This window comes from Pempheris klunzingeri, chromosome 16 (assembly GCF_042242105.1).
Source record: "Pempheris klunzingeri isolate RE-2024b chromosome 16, fPemKlu1.hap1, whole genome shotgun sequence".
In the NCBI taxonomy this organism is placed as follows: domain Eukaryota; kingdom Metazoa; phylum Chordata; class Actinopteri; order Acropomatiformes; family Pempheridae; genus Pempheris; species Pempheris klunzingeri.
Genome location: NC_092027.1, coordinates 14,517,926 through 14,536,826, shown reverse-complemented (window position 1 = coordinate 14,536,826; position 18,901 = coordinate 14,517,926). Strand labels below are relative to the sequence as shown.

At 42.5% G+C, this 18,901-nt stretch overlaps 1 protein-coding gene across 3 annotated transcripts in view; it reads right to left on the bottom strand.

The window, feature by feature from the left end:
* The window catches only part of ppp1r9a (protein phosphatase 1, regulatory subunit 9A), a 52,693-nt gene that overhangs the window by 30,594 nt on the left and 3,198 nt on the right, over positions 1-18,901 (bottom strand). For 2 of the 3 annotated variants that reach the window (XM_070846822.1, XM_070846824.1), the window contains exons 1-4: positions 17,619-17,946; positions 14,900-16,427; positions 975-1,107; positions 85-205 (exon numbers count right to left, since the gene is read on the bottom strand). In XM_070846822.1, coding sequence (XP_070702923.1) covers positions 85-205; positions 975-1,107; positions 14,900-16,285 — 1,640 coding nt within the window. In that variant the 5' untranslated portion in view covers positions 16,286-16,427; positions 17,619-17,946. Of the gene's footprint in view, positions 1-84; positions 206-974; positions 1,108-14,899; positions 16,428-17,618; positions 17,947-18,901 lie in introns of those variants that run through there. The other variant, XM_070846823.1, reaches the window with a different exon arrangement.

Genomic DNA, 18,901 nt, shown 5'->3' with positions numbered 1-18,901 from the left:
TCTCATCCGCTTTAATGTGTCTCCAGACTCGCTAATCGCAAGCGCAGCAGTACGAGTGATATCCAATGGGAGAGCAGCTCTCACCTGCCGTCTCTCTCGGCAGCTCCACCATCGATGACGGTCTTCACGAAGATGCCCAGTTTCTCCAGGCCTGCGTCAGCACCAACACCCATCCCGATGATACTGATTCCCAGTCCGTCTTCATCTGGAAACATGAGACCACATATTTAAAGTGTTATAAGTGTGTGAAGGGCCTCCATTTCTTTCCAATGAGCTCGGATCAAACCCAGAATGGGTCCTAGTAAACTTGCACTGGGTGGGCTGAGCAGACGGATTAATAGACTTAAACAGGAGGAGTGATTTATTAATGAAAAAGAGGAGGAACCATTTACCATAAGGCATGATGACCGTAACGTAAAAAGGAAATGTGCTGGATGGGAAATTCCCTTTCAGTGTAGCATTAATTATTCATGAGTTACTATGGTTACATAACAGGGAGTGGATGGTGAAATCCTATGATGTTAAGGCATTCTATTTTGGGTCCTTGGCAGTATTGGATTTTAACACAGGAAAACCTCGACAGGAGAAGACAAGTGAAGAAGATGAAATATCGCTTATTTGTGCCAGTTTTAGCACAAACTGTGCATTACAATATCTTTAAATGTGACCTAAGAAGATGTGCTGTGAACTGCTGCACTTAAATAAGGATGCAGTAAAATGTGTTTTTCTTAGGGTTTTGAAAATAGGACAGCCTTTTCATTAATGACTGCGCCAGAAACTCAAAACAAAACAAGTCATGAAAAGGGATATACAAACAGTGAAGAAAAGAACTGAAAAAAGTAATGAAGAAACAACCTGGACAGAAAAAAGAAAATTACGAACATCACACTTTTAATTGAAAATAAAACAAAGTGACACCCCACATGTGGGAGATCCACCTCCTCCTTACGATGTTCTAAGATTTTCATGCCCACCTTTCTCCAGCTCCACAGGGAAGAGCTCCAGTTTCTCCACCCTCTTCTCCAACTCGTACTCTGCGGAGGAGGCCACAGGATCCACCTCTTCGTTACGTCGGTCATAGTCCTCGTTGGAGTATGTGTTGAACACCTGGGGAGGGAGCACAATGAGTTAACTGAAGGTGGATGATAACATTGGTTGGTCTGCAGATGGAGTAATTCTGCTAATTTACAGTGGTGGTAAATAAAGGCCATTGTAACAAGGTTACTACTACAACCATAAATCAGCCCATCAACCGACAGGAAACTGTAGTGTAGAGAAACATAGTGTGGTCATGGAGGATGGGGATGTCCTTCTCCTTCTCTAAGCTATGCAGTCCACGCAAGTACCTCTCCTCAACAATAAGAGTCAGCTGTCGCTTCACATCACATCCTCACTGCTCTCTGCACTGAAGGGGAGGAGGAGGAGGAGGTGAGAGATCTGTGCACAAGCAGACGAACGTTTGTGCTGTTGTCACGTCTGTAGTGCGACGTTCTGCACAACGCTGCTGAACAAAGGGGCACACGGGTATGCAAAGTGTTTATGTGGATACGTAGACATTTCTGCAGGTGCGTAGGCACGCTTGGATGATGATATATGCGTCATACCGGCAGTCTGTATGTCTCACAGTCAGACAGACACATGCACACCCACAGTGATTGCAGCTGCTATTATTAAAATATGAGGAACTAGCTACGTTCGCCACATGTTGTTGTCTACGATCACACATTTAGCTTGATGACATAAATTATCAAAGTTATTCACAAGTTGCATGCTACTCCTCTGATCTAATGAATCAGACATAGATGAAGGAAATCAATTGCCACATGCTACAGTGAGGATGCAAATGACATGTAATTCCCACAGAGATTTATCACATCAACCTTGGTGTAGTGTCACTGAGGCAGTGAGTCAACGCCTATATCACTGCCCTGACCTCTTTAAACTGGGTGAAAGAGGAAATATATTCTCAGTAGAGATCAATAATGCGTCATGTCACATCACATGTATTGATTAAGGCCTAATGCCAGCTGGCTGTGACAAGACAAATACAGTAAGCAGTGCTGGCTTGGTAGGACCTGCAAAATCTTGTTGGCTCTGTAAAAGATAGACGATAATGAGGGCAAACAAGTTCAAAACATTAAAAAAATGCATGAAAAGATGTTTGTTTGTAGCGGATGCACCATTGGTTTGATTAATATCTTACCACATGATAAAGATGCCATACACTACAATAAATTAATAAATAAGTGGCACTCTGTTTAAGAGACACTGTGCTGGTTGTCCACACAGCTTGGGCACACTGATGTACGGTGATGCTGCCAGGGTTGATTTTGTTTTTTCCTCTATGTGAGCCTGCGTGAGCTCTATTCATGACCTCCCTGTCATCAATCATTCAGCGTGATCAACAGCCCTGCATTATTAACAGTCACGCATACACCCACATATTATATGTACACACATGTACATAATGTTTTGCAAAGCATTAAAGAAATATAAAAGCAAATATGTAGACACACAAACACTTGAACGACAATTAGTAAAAGACACACACATACACCCCTCACACTCACATAACATAATAAATACCAATGCACAAACCCTCAGTGCTGACGGTGCTAACACCAGCACTTGCACTGTCCTGGATGTCCTGGACATGATGCTACGATTGGCAGTCAGTACACTCTCTAATGGCCTCTCTCTGCCACAGTGTGCTATCTACAAACATTAGCATGTGGCCAGTCACTTGAGAGAGAGGGAAGGGGACAGAGAGAGAGAGGTCATGAAGAGAGATGAGGACAGATGAGGATGGATCTGTGAGAGATGGCAAGCTGAAGAAGAGAAACAGGAGGCGCAGTGATGGAGATAGACAAGAAAAGGGCAGGAGAGGGAATTCAAAAGAATCTGGGAGATGGATGAACTGTGAGGGTAAAGGATGGGCGGGAGAGCAATGATGACTGAGAGAGGGGGTGGCAGGATAAATGAAAGAGCATGCACAGGGGAAATAAGAATAGGTAGGCAAAAAGACAGTGAAAGAGAAATAGAGAGAGAGAGAGAGAGAGAGAGAGAGAGAGAGAGAGAGAGACTGTGCCACCAAATGGAAAGCATTTACCCACAAGATGGCTCTAAACAGAAACAATATCTATCTCTCAAGATTGTCTGAACACCACCTGGTTTCCCAGTGAGGAAAGACCATGTTCAGTCAATCCGTTGAATATTAAGACAACCAAAGAAAGAATACAGTTCAAAAATGACCCTTATCCGCAGAAATGTGAAAAGTGCAGGCTGATAACTGATTCAATGGATGCCTTTTTTAGGTTTACTGAGAGTCAAGCAAAATGTTCCCATTTCTCTTCTTAGATTAAATGTACAATATTACTGCCTTGTTCTCTGACAATAATTGGATTCTGTTCTGCTAAAAAACACATTTTGACTTGAAGTAACAGCAGAAAATAAGGAAAAAACAGAGAAATTGTGAGATGGTGCAGTAGTGTGCAGATTGTGTTTAACCTTGGCAGTATGGTAGGATGTTGCTACCTGCTGCTTGTTAAACTATGGGGAGCTGAAAAATGGAGTACAGGACCGGGCCTGAAGCTGGAAACCACAAGTCAGACAGCTGTGGAGCAGACAGTCGTGGCTGCAGCTGACCACATGTATAATGGCTATACTCAAACAACACTGATCTATCATCCATACAGTACATACATGTCTGGAAATATTTAGCTATGCTGGTTGCATGGCTCTGTTGGACAGTTGGTCCACCATTTTATTCAAGACTGAAATATTTCAACTATTAAATGGATTGCCATTATGCCATGAGACATTCATGGTGCCCATAGGGTGACTTCTCTGACTTTTCATCTATATATTCAGGAAAACATTAGAGGAAAAATTCTAATAATTATGTTTATCCCATGATTTTTCCTCCAGCGCCAGCGGCAGTGAAATGTCTGGACAACTACATGATTAACTGCCATGATATTTAGCAAATATATTCATGTTTTCCCACTGACTTTTCCTCTACCATGAGGTTTACATTTTTAGTTTTTTATTGAAACATCTTGACAGCTACTGGATCCAGTGCTGTGAAATGTGGTACAGATAGTGATTACTCCAGCGGCGCCATCACATATCACATCACAACTAGCGGCATTCATATCAGCCTAAACTGTACTTTATTTGTGTGCTAAACAGCAAATGTTATTGCTCTAAAACAAGATGTTGAAGATGGCGAAGATTAAGCATACTAAACATCAGCATTTGTCAGCTTTTGTCCTTGTGAGCATATTGTTAGCTGGCTAGAGGGGACATTTAGCTCAAAGCATCACCAAGTACAATCTCACAGCGCTAACATGGATGAAGACCAGTTCCGGCCGCTCTGAGAAAATTATTATTGGCTTTCACAGGTTGTACAATTTGAGGCAAATTAACATGATGCAAAACTTGACAAAAGTTGACACAACCCACCATTGTCTCTAAGTACGGACAGATTCAAGGGACAAAATAAATCTTGACTGCTCCGCCAAACATATTGTGATGTATCAATGCGTTGGCCCACATAACCCAATAAACTGATCCCTGGAAACCGCAATGTTAGAGCATTTCAAACATATCGCCTTTAATAACAGTGTGAAATCTATAATCTCTTCACATCAAGGTGACAAACGCATACAAATTTCCATTTTCACAGTACAGTTGGTGTGTTCTGCTGAGGCAGGTCATTATGCTCAATTGTAATTCCATTTTTATTGAAGAGGCAGCACACAAGGACAATCACTAAATATGGAAGTAGACTGGAGTATAATGGACAGTCTCCCCATGTGGTGTCCCTCAGGAATTGAATTGGAATAGTCTTTTGGAGGATTAAACACAACACACAACCATTTACATGTAAATATATTCCTCTACACTGCCTGCACATTCTTTCAAGCTTAACTTTAGATTGAAAAAAGCTTTTGCCAACGAAAAGATTTTGAGGATTGATATGAAAGTGCCTTATTTTCAGATGGTTGGCCACATATATTTAAAATCATAAAATAGAGTTTTAAATGATTTTATGGACTGTGAGTGTTTGCTGAGTACATCTTACTTCACTAGGTTTAATGCAAAAAACCTAAATCTAAAACCTATGTATGTAGTTTACATGATAATACATTAAAAATCAGAAAATCCTCTTAAGATGGGCGCCAGTAAATGTACTCATCATCTTATAGCAAAGTAACATCACTTCTAATCCTCGCACACACTCATACACACAGATGCAGTACACATGCTTCTTTCTCTGAGTGTATATGTTCTCAGAGAGGACATGTATACTCTGACAAGTCTAATAATGGATACTGCTCTTCTCTGTCATTTTGTCATTCCTCACTGTATCAACCGATATCTCTCCTCCTCCTCTGCTTATCCTCATCTTTCATCTGCACAAAACACTGATCGATGCCCCTGACAACACACAGACATTTTTAGGTTTTGTCAGTAATCAAACCCCTTACAGTGGAGTTACTGGCACAGACAGCAGTTCTGCTTGGGCATCCACAGATTGGCAGTCTTGTTATCTGATCTCCAGGCCTCGCAGGAGGCGGTTTGAAATTCAGTTTTACAGTCATTTGTGGATGCTGCTGCATCCACTGTGACTCTGGAAATGCCTGCAGATGCCTTTGTCCACTGACTTCATTAAAGCTGAGCCCCCTCGCTCAGTATAAGTGCCTCTCATTCTACTTTTATTTGTATATGGGTGTTTGAATATGCATGCTAAAAGAGCACATCAGGTACTTGAGTGATAATATGAGCAGATATGCCGGCTTTGTGTACGTGTGTGCAGTCAGGTGGCATGATGGCTTCCCTCTGGGACAGAGAAGCAGGGGTTGACCAAGGGACCACTAAGCCACAGAGCATGGAGGTAAGGCTGGGGAAGAAAAAGATAAAAAAAAAAGAAAACAAAAAGATGATAACACGTGAATGGAGAGCAGAGGGAAGGGCAATGAAATGAGATGGTGGACTGGGCCAAAAACAAAAGAGGACAAATAAGGGGACACAAGAAGAGATGCAGGAAGCTTTAAGATGATGAGGAAATGGAGGAATAATAAATGAAAAGGAAGAATTGAGTTTACAGAGGATGGGAGGCAATATCCACTGAGAGAGAGAAACAGAGTGACTCATATGATTCATGGGTTAGAGCAGCAGCAGACAGTGAGGCTATTGAAGAGTGAAACAGGCAATAAGAGAGAAATAAAGAAAATGAAAAAAAAAAGAAAAACTGAGGAGCAAGCGAGGCTAGGGGTAATTTGCTCCAGGGTTGTTTGAGTCCCTGCCTAAGATGTCACGGCATGGCGCCCATGCCCGGCCAACCGCCTCTGATGGTATTAAACTGGGCCTTGGTTTGTCGGTGCCAGTGCTGTCGCCTGCCCTGCACCCTCCAGACAGTGGACGCTGCCCAGGGCTATAAGAGGCTGGAAAACCCAGGAGAAATGTTCCTCCTGCTGTGGCATGAGCCCAAAAAACCCTGCAGTAGCTTAAATACAGCCTGGCACACACACACACACACACACACACAGACATACAAAGTCTGCTCTGCTGCGACAGCTCAGCACATTTGCATTCCATTACTTCTACCTGTGGCCATCCACCCACTCACACAACACCATGCCGGAGAGCTGACAGGTGCTGAAGAAAGTGTCTGCACGCTGAGGGGACAAGACATTAGCTGGTGATGGAAATGAATTCATGTACTGCAAGAACAGACTGAGACTGACATATACGAAGAGGTGGAGATGGAAAGAAGTGTGTGTGAGAGAGAGAAACAAATATTCAATAACCTGTTCTATATTAAGATGAGAACATACAGGATTTTACAGTCAATTCAAAGCCAACATTTCTATTATGTTGACTACATCACCCCTCATCAGGGGAAGTGACACCGACTTTTGACAAGACAGGGGATGCCACCATCAGACAAGTCAGCATTTCTTTTTTTATCTTCAGATGGAGCTTTTGCATACAGAGCAGACATACATACTGTTCATACAAGTGGAGATCTTTGAGAGAATTGCACTGCCAAGACGTACTCTTTTCAAAATGTAATAAAGATTTAATTTGAGAGCTGTGTTTTACAATACCACTGGGTACCGTGACTCCAGCAAACTACCTGCCAACTATAGGACAAGAGAGGAGTGAGAGGGAGGGAGAGAGAGAGGGCAGCTTTAAACAGGGAGGAAGAGTATAGTAAACAAACGCAACTGAATGGCTGCAGACAAAGCCCTGCTTTATTTCATGTCTTGGTCAAATACAGTGAGTTGGAGGCTGGGATCAAAAGTAACACAACAACAGCAACATGTTGTTTGTTACACTGCTGATGTACTAAGGCCCACTCGTTATACTATGTAATTCATTTTGCTGCAACAATGACTTGGCACAGTCTGGGACCACACTCAGTCTTCGTATTTCTATACAGCATAATAACTACACTGTGTAAATGCAGGAAAGTATTAACAGTGGTTGGTTTTTAGCCCAGTGTTTGGTATATCAGTTTGAATAAATTTAAATTCCGACAGTTCACCTTAATCATGTTCCCGACTCACTATAAACAAGGGCATTGTGACAGTGCAGCCGTCTGAACCTTCCTCAGCACCGACTTAGCAAACACTGTGAGCACTGTGTCGCCTAGACCCTCTGTTCTGTCCAGTTTCTTACTGTAATAAATAATTGGCAGCACGCTGATGATATCATTAGCGGGGGACAAGATTGGGTAGGTGGGGGCTAGATGATGGTTCATGTGGTTCACTGTGTGGCAACTGACCAGCCTCAAAAAACACGGAGCACGTCTCGCCTTTCCTGGATCATTAAAAATGCATCCCCCAGGGAGGATCGGGTGACACAGAAACAAGCAAACAAAAACACCACGGCATTAATAATGGAGTGACTAAGCTGCATGCACGCACAGATACACGCATACCCAACGCCTGAGTCTGGAGTGGTTATACCTGTCAGAGATAAGGAAAGACAGGAAACAAAAATCCTTGGATTCATGATGATGTGCTTTGCCATTCATGGCTCAAATACTACACAAACACTGTTTGGGCTGAATTTTAATTTATGATACCATAAGAATAGTGCTCGATTGTTTATGCTGACCTTTGAGCTCAAATACCTGCATGATAGTATAAACAAACTTCTTACAATACTAGATGATTTGTACTGAGTCTAGCTGTTAGTCAAGATTTTTGATTTAGCCTCCCCAAAAGAGGCTTAACCAAAATACCCGACTGTCGCTCTGCCTGAGCTCAGCTACTGATTTTGCTGGTCTAACCAAAATGTCAGCTGTTATATAGCTGCTGTAGCAGAGTTGGAGCTCCCTCCCAACAAAACCCTGTTCTGTCCTATTATGCCCAGCCACAGATTGCATAATTAAGAAGTTGACAGCCAGCGTCACTGAGCTCGCACACAGAAAACACTAGAGTTTAGGGCTGAGGGGAGATGAATTGGGTGCTAAAGAATCAATGTATTAAGAAATAAACAGATACAAAAAGTTTTGTAACACAAACAGAGCTATGAGCTGAGTTTTTGTAGACTTTGGCTCAATCATTGACATGACTTTAATGTCTGCACAATGGATTTTTAGTAGAAAAAGGCATCCACGGCAACACTAGCCTATCCTAAAGGAGGCTATGCTGTAGCAATGCTGTGCAGGCTTAAAATACTATTTAAAAATGTCATTGCCAAAAAATCCATGTCAGTATTGGTACCAAAATTCAAGCCATGCTGTTATACATACATCATCAGCCAGAGACAGACTGTCCTAAGTAGTAATAAGTAGAGCAATCCTTTCCATCAAAAAACACGGTCAGAGACCAAAGTTGCTGGCTGGAGGCCATCTCATTTGAGCTTGTGAAGCTCAAGGCTGTATTCGGTGATGCTCCAGATAAATATGATGTTAGAATCACACAGATGTTTGCTGTTGATGCATGTATGTAACAACACTGTTGGATTTTAACATGTACAGTAAGCAGGACAGGCTGGAAGTGACATCCTAACAAGAAGCTGAGAGTCTCTGTTGTCATGTAATAGGGATGTTATGTATTAATGGTGCTTATAGAGAGGGGTTAAAGTAGGCTGGAACGGCATTCTGACCCCTTGATGTTAAACTGGTCCAAAGAATGTATAATGTACTTAAATGATTTATATAAATGAGGGGATTATTCTGTTCCAGCACTTTAATGGTAAATTGGTCAAGGTGCAGCATGGTTCACTCCTGTGGCTGGTTTTTCAGACGTGGTGCACCGAGATGGAAAAATTGCGCAAGTATACAAACAACATAAAGCAGCAACAGTACAGTGTTAATAAAGACATCTCATGTGCTAAATAAACACATGAGATAGAGGGTATGATGTAGGATCTGTGCTCCTCTCCACACAGCAGCACTGAAAGGCGGACCATTTCTCTGTCAGAGGCACTACTAGATGGAGCTCTTCACCCTAAATACTGCAGACTACTTCAGGAAGCAAACCTTTCCAAATTCTCAAGGGACAAACCCACCAATGCTGGCCTGTTTGAATGATTTTCCTAACAGCAGCTCTATCATGGTTGGAAACCTTGATGTGCTTGTGCACGTCCACCCTCCACTCCTGGTGGAGGAATGTCATGTGCGCTCATGGAGAACCAAAACGGCACTGCACATTTTCTGTTAGGCAGGCAGATTCAGCCACCACTCATTTGAGTTTGTTTGGTTTGGCTACCATTTGCTATGTGCTTAAGTTACATATTTTTAGAGAGAGAGACTGTACATTTTAACAGCTAGCATCCAGGTGTTGCCCATTGTACTCTTGGATTTTTAATGTGCTCCGTTACTTTCTCTCTCCCACTGACCGCCTCAACAGAGCCCTGTGTTCAAGGTGTGCATTTTGGGTGTGCCATCTGGCTTTTTTGGTGGCGCAGGCACATCTAGTGGCTACACCAAAGTCTTGAATGCTGAAATCAGGTGTGAGCAAATGAAACAGAAACTAATTTTCAAGCTCTCCATAATTATCCCTTGACCTGATAAATTAATAACTTTTGTTTTGTCGAGATAAGATAATTAACTTCTTATCTCAAGATAACAGTTTGTTTTCTCAATTTAACAAGTTGTTATCTCAAGATGACAAAGTTCGCTCTGGTTCTCCATGAGTGCGCAGGACTTTTTTCCACTGGGAGTGAACGTCTTCTCTCACCACCCGTGGCCCAGAGGTTCAGGTTTGCCTCGTGCAGTAGTCTACACTATTCAGGGTGGAGAACGCCATCTACTACTGCCTCTGTTAATTTAACTGTTGTTAATTAATGCTGTGCTTTTGCTGCTGTAAAATTTTTGTATACTTTGTACAAGCACTCTGTCAGCAACATTACTTTATACTTTTTTTTAACTCTAACTGGAAATACTGAATTCATTCAAAATTCTTATTGTCGGTTAAACTGTTAATTTTTAAACATCCCTAGTACTGTATTAAGCTCAGTCAAATGTTCTTTTAAGTCTGTGGAACAGCGCTGGGAAGGTGCTACTTGACATTTTCTCTGTTTCCAAGCATCAGTGACTTTGTCTTTATGTTCTGTCATGCTCCAGTAAAGTACAAGATGAGTCTCTGAATTCATTTGATGTACTGCAGCCTGAGTTGCAGACCCACATACAGTAAAAGTACACAAGGAAAATGAGTGTAGTTTGTCTTGATAACCAAGTGTTCATAGAGGGATCTAACCTGCGAGCATGAAGTACAGTATGAGGCAGGGGTAGGCTTAGAATCTTTGGAGGCAGACTATTCTTAGCAATAATACACTGTGTGATATTAATAGTTACATTGTTTATTAAATGAAAACCAAATAAACAACTTTAAATATTCTAATATGAAATAATATCAATAAATAGCTGCTACTCATAACTCCAAATAGCCTTCAGTCATGGAGTTACACCAATCTGGCCCCTCATCTAAAGCAAATGAGTCTCTTAGGTGGCCTTATATTTCCCCTTGTAGACCTCACATCCTATTAAATACAGGAAACACAACCATCTCTTTTATGTTGCAGAGCAACACACCAGTCAAAGCATCTGGTCAAAGAAAAAATAGGAAAGTCTACATCAATGGCTACAAAACCATTTGTCATAATGATTGTGACTCTGTGCTCAGATCTATGCTACTCAGCACCAGAATATAATGGACAAAATGCCAGTCTCTTTGATGCAGTCACAGACATCATGCAGAGTGGAGGGGCTGATTACAGAGGCACTTCAGTGGCCATTTAACCGGTGCTCCACTTATCACATCTGCTTAACTCCATTAAGATATCATGGTGTCTGGACTGATGAAAATGCAGTTGGTCTACAGGCACAAAAAGTATTGCTCATTAAATAGACAATATAAATGGCATTCACGTAAAGGGGGAGAGAGGAAAACAAGAGGAGACAGACACGGCAGACTGCATGCAGAGGGAGAAGACTTCTTCTGTCAAACTCCTGGGGTGCCGTTCAAAACAGAGAGAAAGAAAACACACTGCATGGTAAGAAATCTTCAACAAGTGTGAGACAGTTAAAGGCTTTTGGAATTTGTTTTGCGATCAAGGCTGAAAATTTTACAACTCAGAGAACCACACAGGGGAACTGAACACAAGCTGAAATGTGTGTGATACCATCAGATCAAACATTGCCTCCTCAATGTCATATCTCCTGTACAGAACATACTTTGACAACAGGGCATTAAAAGTGCAATAGAGGTTTGAATCTACTTCAGTACAACTAAATCAAGCTATATGCCACAGACTAAACAACCAAACTAGAGGTACGAATCTCCAGGATAAAACCAGTTGCTTGAATGAATATGAGATCTGATTGTCTTCTGTAGGTCGGTGCCTTTGGGAGATCAGCCTCGCCTTTTGCCTCGGGTAGCTCAGAGCAGTCACTTCTCACTGGGTCAGTACGGATGTTACAACTGAGTGAAAGGATGTGGAAGTAATTAATTTTTAAAAAATACAAAAAAAGAAAAGAAAAAAAAACCTAGAATTGTACAGCTGTGTTTACTGTAGGCACAACAGTACTTTAAGCTAAATTCTTAATAACATCAGCATGCTAAAATGCTCATATGCTGATAGCAGCAGGTATATTGTTTACCATGTTCATCCACTTAGTTTGGTGTGTTAGCATGCTAATATTTGCTAATTAGCAATAAACACAAAGTGCAACTGAGGCTGACTGGGATGTCATGATTCTTGCAAGTAAACCAATTGGACAATGGACAATGAAAAGTCACCAAAGGGAAATCACCAAAGTTATTACAGGGTATCCTCAGGAAGGTGTGAATGTCTGAATTGAATTTCATGGCAATATAAACAATAGCTGTTGTAATTCAAAGCCTCAAGTGTGAATCTCAGACAGACAGGCGATGATCTAAGTCATTAGGATCAACTGCCTGGGACCAATGTTTGTATACCATTTTGTGCCAATCCATCTTGCAAATTTCACAGAATAAGTGAAAAGTTTGACCTGCTGCCCTATAGGAAAAGTGATTATGCCCTGGAAATATCTGCAACCAAATTTCATGGGAATCTGAGAACCATGAATGTCTGTACAAATTTTATTAGGCTGTACAGACAGTCCGTCTAATAGTTGTTGAGACTAAATTGCCATCCACAGAACCATGAACCACTAGCATGGCCGACAATTAGATTTATAAACTCAACACTAGGTTTCTTTAAGCAACTGGAGTCGTTATTCATCTTCTCAAACTGTTGTTTACATGTGTTGGCAAAAGCTGGTTGTGTGTCATCTTCTCCCTGTGGCTGCCATGATTATTGCAATATTAATTAAGCTTTCAAAGTTGCGATGTTGAACTTATTTATCTGTTTTACAGAGCAACACTTAGAAATATTACATGATGGGGAGAGGACTATGAGATTATGAGATGGCAGTTTTTTTCCAAGATCTTCTCTGTCGTCTCCTCCCACCAGGGTCAAGCTGGACTCGTGCGGGGACGAGGGCTGAGAAAATAGCTTTGTCCCTTTCACTATATAGACGAACAAAAGACAGAACCCTGTTTGTTCCTCGTGTGCTGGGAGAAGGGGGGCGTATGATGGAGAAGTGGGAGGGGTGCATGTCTAATTGCGCTTGTGCGTCTGTGTAAAGAGGGGGTGAGGGGGCAGTGCCTCTTTTGAATATTCCATATGATGAACGGGCGTCGATCCTTTTCACAGAGCACAGAAGCAACAGACAAAAACAGACCTGCATGTACGACCTAAATGGGACAACAAGCTCTGTATTGTCTACTTGCACTTAATAATGAAAAACAAATTTGCTAAATTGATCTCAACCTGTTTTTCAAATGTTGAAAAGCAATAAAATAAAACCTTATTGTGTTGAAAAGCAGGTTGTCTTTTTAGTGCAAAATGTGATTTGTAAATATATGATCAAAAAATATACCCTCATATTATAAGAATTGTGGAAATGTATACTTGTGATTGTGTTTCCACACACGTGTGGAGAGTCCTGAGAGGGATGAAAAGAGAAAGACGCAAAAGGACACACATCGTACAGTGCAGGGTAATTAGTGAGCCAACATCACATTTTCTCCTCAGAATAACTGGGCTAATTGTTCTGGCTCGTTACAGCATGTTAATAAGGCTGGTCCCCAACCTGTGGAATGTTTGTGTTAGCACCAAATCTTTCATACATAAAACTCACTCTCTCGATCACCACTGTGTTGCATGTTCCGTGTACACACACGCGTTGCTTGTGTGGCAACAGGGGGAAAATCTCAAAACTAAAAATTGATAGAATAGAAAGGAAAAGGGCGACCTAAAGCATGTTGTTTACTACAAATGTTAAGCTTACTGATTCTAAATACTTGAGGCTAAAGACTGAAAAATATTTCACATAATCTTCCAAATCTGTCTTCCCAATCCACAAACAACATGGCTGCTTTGTGTCACACTCAGCAATGAAAACAGTATCAAAATACTTTGAAGCAGATGATGCAATGGTAATACTATGGTAAAACTATTTCTATTAATTGAAAAAAAGAAGAAATGGCCTGTTACCAGGGACATGAAACTCTTTGGGAAGTGGGGATTATGGCTGCTTTTTCACAAGAAACAAAAAACCTTATTGTGGTGTAATTACAAGCCCTTGTGAAATCCCTGTGGCAGGGATGATGCATGTAATCTCCAGCCATAAGGTGATACTGATATTATTGAGCATAACGGACACAGCAAGGTTACATACTAGACAAACACACACACATTTGGTCCACTATATTCTGTATATACTGTATTCACACAGACTCTGCTGCTGAAACGTACAAAATCTCCTTGCGAAGTACTTCAGTAAATGGCCTCCCTATTTAAAAGATGGAGATGGAACTGCTTGAGAAAAACAAACACGGTAGCTTGTGTGAAAACTGTGTGGGTGCAGAACCAGCATGACTAACACATGCACAGATGTTCTGCTCATGAACACGTCAATTTCCCAGAGGGCGATGCTTTGACCCTCAAGCTCTGAATCACAGAATAGCTACAACCCCTGCCATCAGAGCGACAGCTACAATATATGGTAATTTGCTATTTTAACTACCTTATAGCCGACCATATAAAAAGGAAGAAAATGTGCAATGAAACCACACTATAAAAGGTCCTAAGAAGATATAGATTACTTATGTCAGATCATTTTATCATCATCATGTGACTTCATAAAAATGTAAGGGAAAACAACAAAGCTAACCACAATGAGTAGTTCAGCAGTAACTAGACAGTAAAGCCCTGAATACAATATTAGCTCTCTGTTGTTTTAACCTACTTTTGATAAGAGCTGCACAAAAGCTTTTATGTTGGATTGTGTTCAGTGTGTTTACACAATTAGGGCTTCCACAACAGTTTTGGTCTGCACCCAACTTACTGTGATGGGAGCAGTGCTGAAGCGAATCTTCCTCTTTGGAGGGATGTCCTCTTTGTTTTCGTGTGGTAGACCAGGAATCTCAGTGAGGTCAGAGCCCGGGTCGTAGACAATATCCTCGTCATCTCCGTAGAGGTCGTCCTCAGGATCCGTGTAGCTTTCCCCCCAACCCTGGTAACAGGCGTCCCCGTCTGCGTTAAAAACTACTCGCTCATTCCCAGAGTATTCCTCATCGGGTTCTTCCACCTGGTCCTTGGGAGATTCAGAGGGCTTGTCTTCTTGAGAACCATCCCCATCCTCCTGGCTTTCCCCAGCTGGTGTAGTTTGGGTCGGCGTTGGCACAGGTTTTGCATCCTCAAAAGCTTTGTCTGTAATCACAGCATCATCTGTTGGTTTTGAAGCTTTGGACTCCCCTTGATCCTCAATATGTTTTTTTGCTTCTGAGGGCTTCTCCTCTTCTTCATAAGAACCATTGACCTGGCTTCCATTGGTGGTGACACCAGAAAGACGCTGCCTGCCTCCGCCCGTAGTGTCAGCCTTGTCTGCTTTGTCTTGGGCTTTTTCCTCTTTTGGTACTGGTTTCAGCTCAGAGGTCTCTGTCCCAGGACTGGGGCTCAGAAGGTCCTCGGAAGACGAGGATGTGGGGAACTTCCCCCCTATCTTGTTCCGGTAGCTTCCACGTACTGGAGATTGTCGTGAATCATCCTCACTGACGTCACCTCCATGCCGGTGGAATCCGTCTGGTGAGTAGAGGACACGTCTGCTGACTCCCCTGTAGGACACACCTTGGTTGCTGTTTTCAAAAACAGCACTGAGTTGACTAACGGTTGGCGAAGATGCCTCTGTTCGGGAGCAAAGTGAGTCCAAGGAGTCTGTGCTGCCTCGATTAGACCTTGCACCTCGCCAGTCATCAAGGTGCTCATGGGAACCTCTTTTATCGCGTCCGTATGGAAAGACCGGAGATTGAGACTGGTCTCGTGACTGCTGCTCAAATAGCTTCCTGGTTTCAGAGAACTTTGCTCCGGCACCTCCAACCCTGTCGGCTGATGAGGAGTGCTGCAGTTTTATCACTGTCCCATCGGCCTTGTTGATGAAGTTTGTGGGCTTGACCAACTTTTGTGGCGAGGAGTCATCAGTAGCCTTTGACTTAGCTGCCTCGTTTTCCGAGCCCATCTGCATGAACATGTCCTTAATGCGACTGACATGGGTGCCATACTGGCGACCCCTTGGTTGTTTCACCCGCTCGAGGTCTTTGGGCTTGGAGTCTCCATCAATCTGAGGCTGGTCGAAGGCCTTCTTGAGCGCCTGAAACTCAGCCCGGTAGGCATTGCGGTGGGGGGAGGCACTCCGGAGGCTGGTCCTCTCCCCCGAGGCCTCCGTCTTCAGCATGATGATGTCTTTGGATTCAGAGGGGATGTCAGCATCGCCGTGGCCTCATTAGAATGTGGGAGTGAGGAGCCTAGTTTGACCTACCGCAGCGCTGCCGAATCTGATCCAGCCGATGTTATACTTCCTTTAGGCTCATTCACACCTACAAAGATAAAAAGAGATGTTATCAAGCTTGAAACATTTTGTTATACTGCATGATTATGAAAGTTCAAAAGAAATAACTATTTAAACATGAACACAATAACATTACATAAACTGAAAGCTTTGTAATCATCAAATTTATGATCGGTGAAAAGATCTGAGCTCCTTATGTTTTAACTGGGACTATTAATGTCTTTGTTTTCTTCTCTATTTCTTCTTCTCCTTTCTCTCCCCACTCCCTCTGCTTTCTATAGAAAGCGGTGACCCTTGAACAACGCCACATCCCACAGCTCTCTAAACCATCACTGACATTATGGTGGTTCTTCCTAAATGTCAGCCCCCAAACCATGCATGGCACGGTAGTTACTTTTCTGCACAGAGCAAATCCTGCTAAATGCACCAAATATGTGTTGATACCATTCCAGGGACAAAAATACAAAAGGTTTCAAGAAATGAAAGACTTGCAGTTTAAATGCTGAGATTATACTCTGCCCACAAATAAAAACAATACTGGTTAAGAGCAGGGTAGCAAAGCTAGTCTAGTAGTTAAATATTCCAGACCCACAGCCATTAATGTGTAATCCTGCTTGGAAATTAAATGTGGCACAGGAATGCTGAGATATCTATATATTAGAAAAAAACATTCATCTGGGACACAGGGAATCCATTAATCTAAGTTGTGCTCGTCCTGGATGGTAGGGATGCATCAGCAGCAGCAGCGGCTGAAACCCAAATGTCCTGGTTCAATATTCATTATTCACCATGCTGGACTCTTGCTGGTCCATCATAATAACACCTATGTGAAATCCTCGTGCAAAAGGAAAAGAAACAATGCATACGTTTGAACTTGAGGAACATCCTGTGCTGCTTATTGCACGGAGGAAAATAAAGTTAGAGGTGAAAGATGAAAGATGAATTGAGGCTTTAACATTGTGTCAGTGGGATCAGACAAACAAGCTGAGCCGCACATCAGCCACACCGCACACAACATGACAGCTCAGGTTTCCCCCCTTCTTCTGACACCGCTAAACATTTATTTATTTACGTTTTCCTCCTGTGCAGATTCATGCCGGGCAGAAAATATGAATGGCCGACCTTTTCTCTATGATCACCAACAGAATAAGTTAACTGATAACCACCAAACCACAGCGATGTTGCTCCAATGTTACAAAAACAAAAGAGTCAGACTTACATTCATGGCTCCGGCTCCGTTTGACGCGTGATATAAATAAACTGTAATCCAGAGGACAAACTCGTGGAAAATATGGATGCTGTCGTTGCAAAACCTTTCGATAAACACATTTCTATCCCACGCTGGTGAATAGTCCGGGTCGGAATCGCCACTAGAGAGACGCTTGGACACACTGGAGCCGCTACAACGCCATTGCAGGCAGTGGCTGATGCTGCCAGTAGCTCTACAGGGGTGTCGGTGCAATTTGGCAGCTCATCTCACTGAGAGCTGCACCGAGGCAGCAGTTGCAGGACGCCGGCGTCCGACGTGCGTCTGCGGTGTGGTAAAGTAAGCATGCCTTGCTGAAATGATAGCCGGTATCTGCAAATGCAAAGCCTCATGTGACAGGTGCTAAAACCTGAACTGCGGCAATGGTTTGGTCCGATAATCTGCTGCGCGGAGGGGGTTTCAGCGAGCTGCAGTGTGGCACGAATACCAGTGCACGGCTGCTGTAACTTTACTGGCTGCTTATTGTTCATCGGCGGGGTTTGGGTGGGGTAGACGGGGTCAAGGACCGCTCCGGCTGTGAGATGGGTGCTCAAATGAGGGTGTTTTCAAAACGTGGTGTGTGTTCCGCCAGGGGGCCTGATGGAGTTTACAGGGCAGGTAGGGGCAGGAGAGCGAGGTAAAGTTTGATTTCTCTGCTAATTCACCCATTAGAAGTCAGTCAGCTGAGAGAAATAAGGATAAATTAATACAACAGTCACTCCACTTCCATCTTTTCAGTCAATACACAGGTGCGCCTGGGCATTAACTCAGTCTGTAGGGCCAGAGATGCTTCAAGGAGACTTGATTTATTTAACCAAATGTAATGAGATTAAAGCCACACCAAACACCATCTCACACACTCAGAGTGACTACATGCATATCAGAAGATGCTATGGTTTCTAACGTTTGCAGTTTCTTCCCCAGTGAATCTACGAGCATTAATATTTTAGCAGCCTTACTGTATATTGAAGAAGATCAGAGTATAAAAGAAGCTATGGTTGGGTCACACAGGAGTCAAGAAAACCTCCTAAAGCACGGGACTGGATTCATGTGATAAAGCACTAGAAAGGGAGCTTTGTCAACATCCGACTATGTGATAATATTAGCAAACAGCACTGGGTTATATAATTGATTTGGATGTGTTAGAAAACATGGCATTGTAGGCTGTGTTTCTTTAACACAAATTATAAGACATAGATAGCATTTTTAATTAAAGTAGAATCATAATTCAGCCCAAACGTAGCCTAACTGTGATT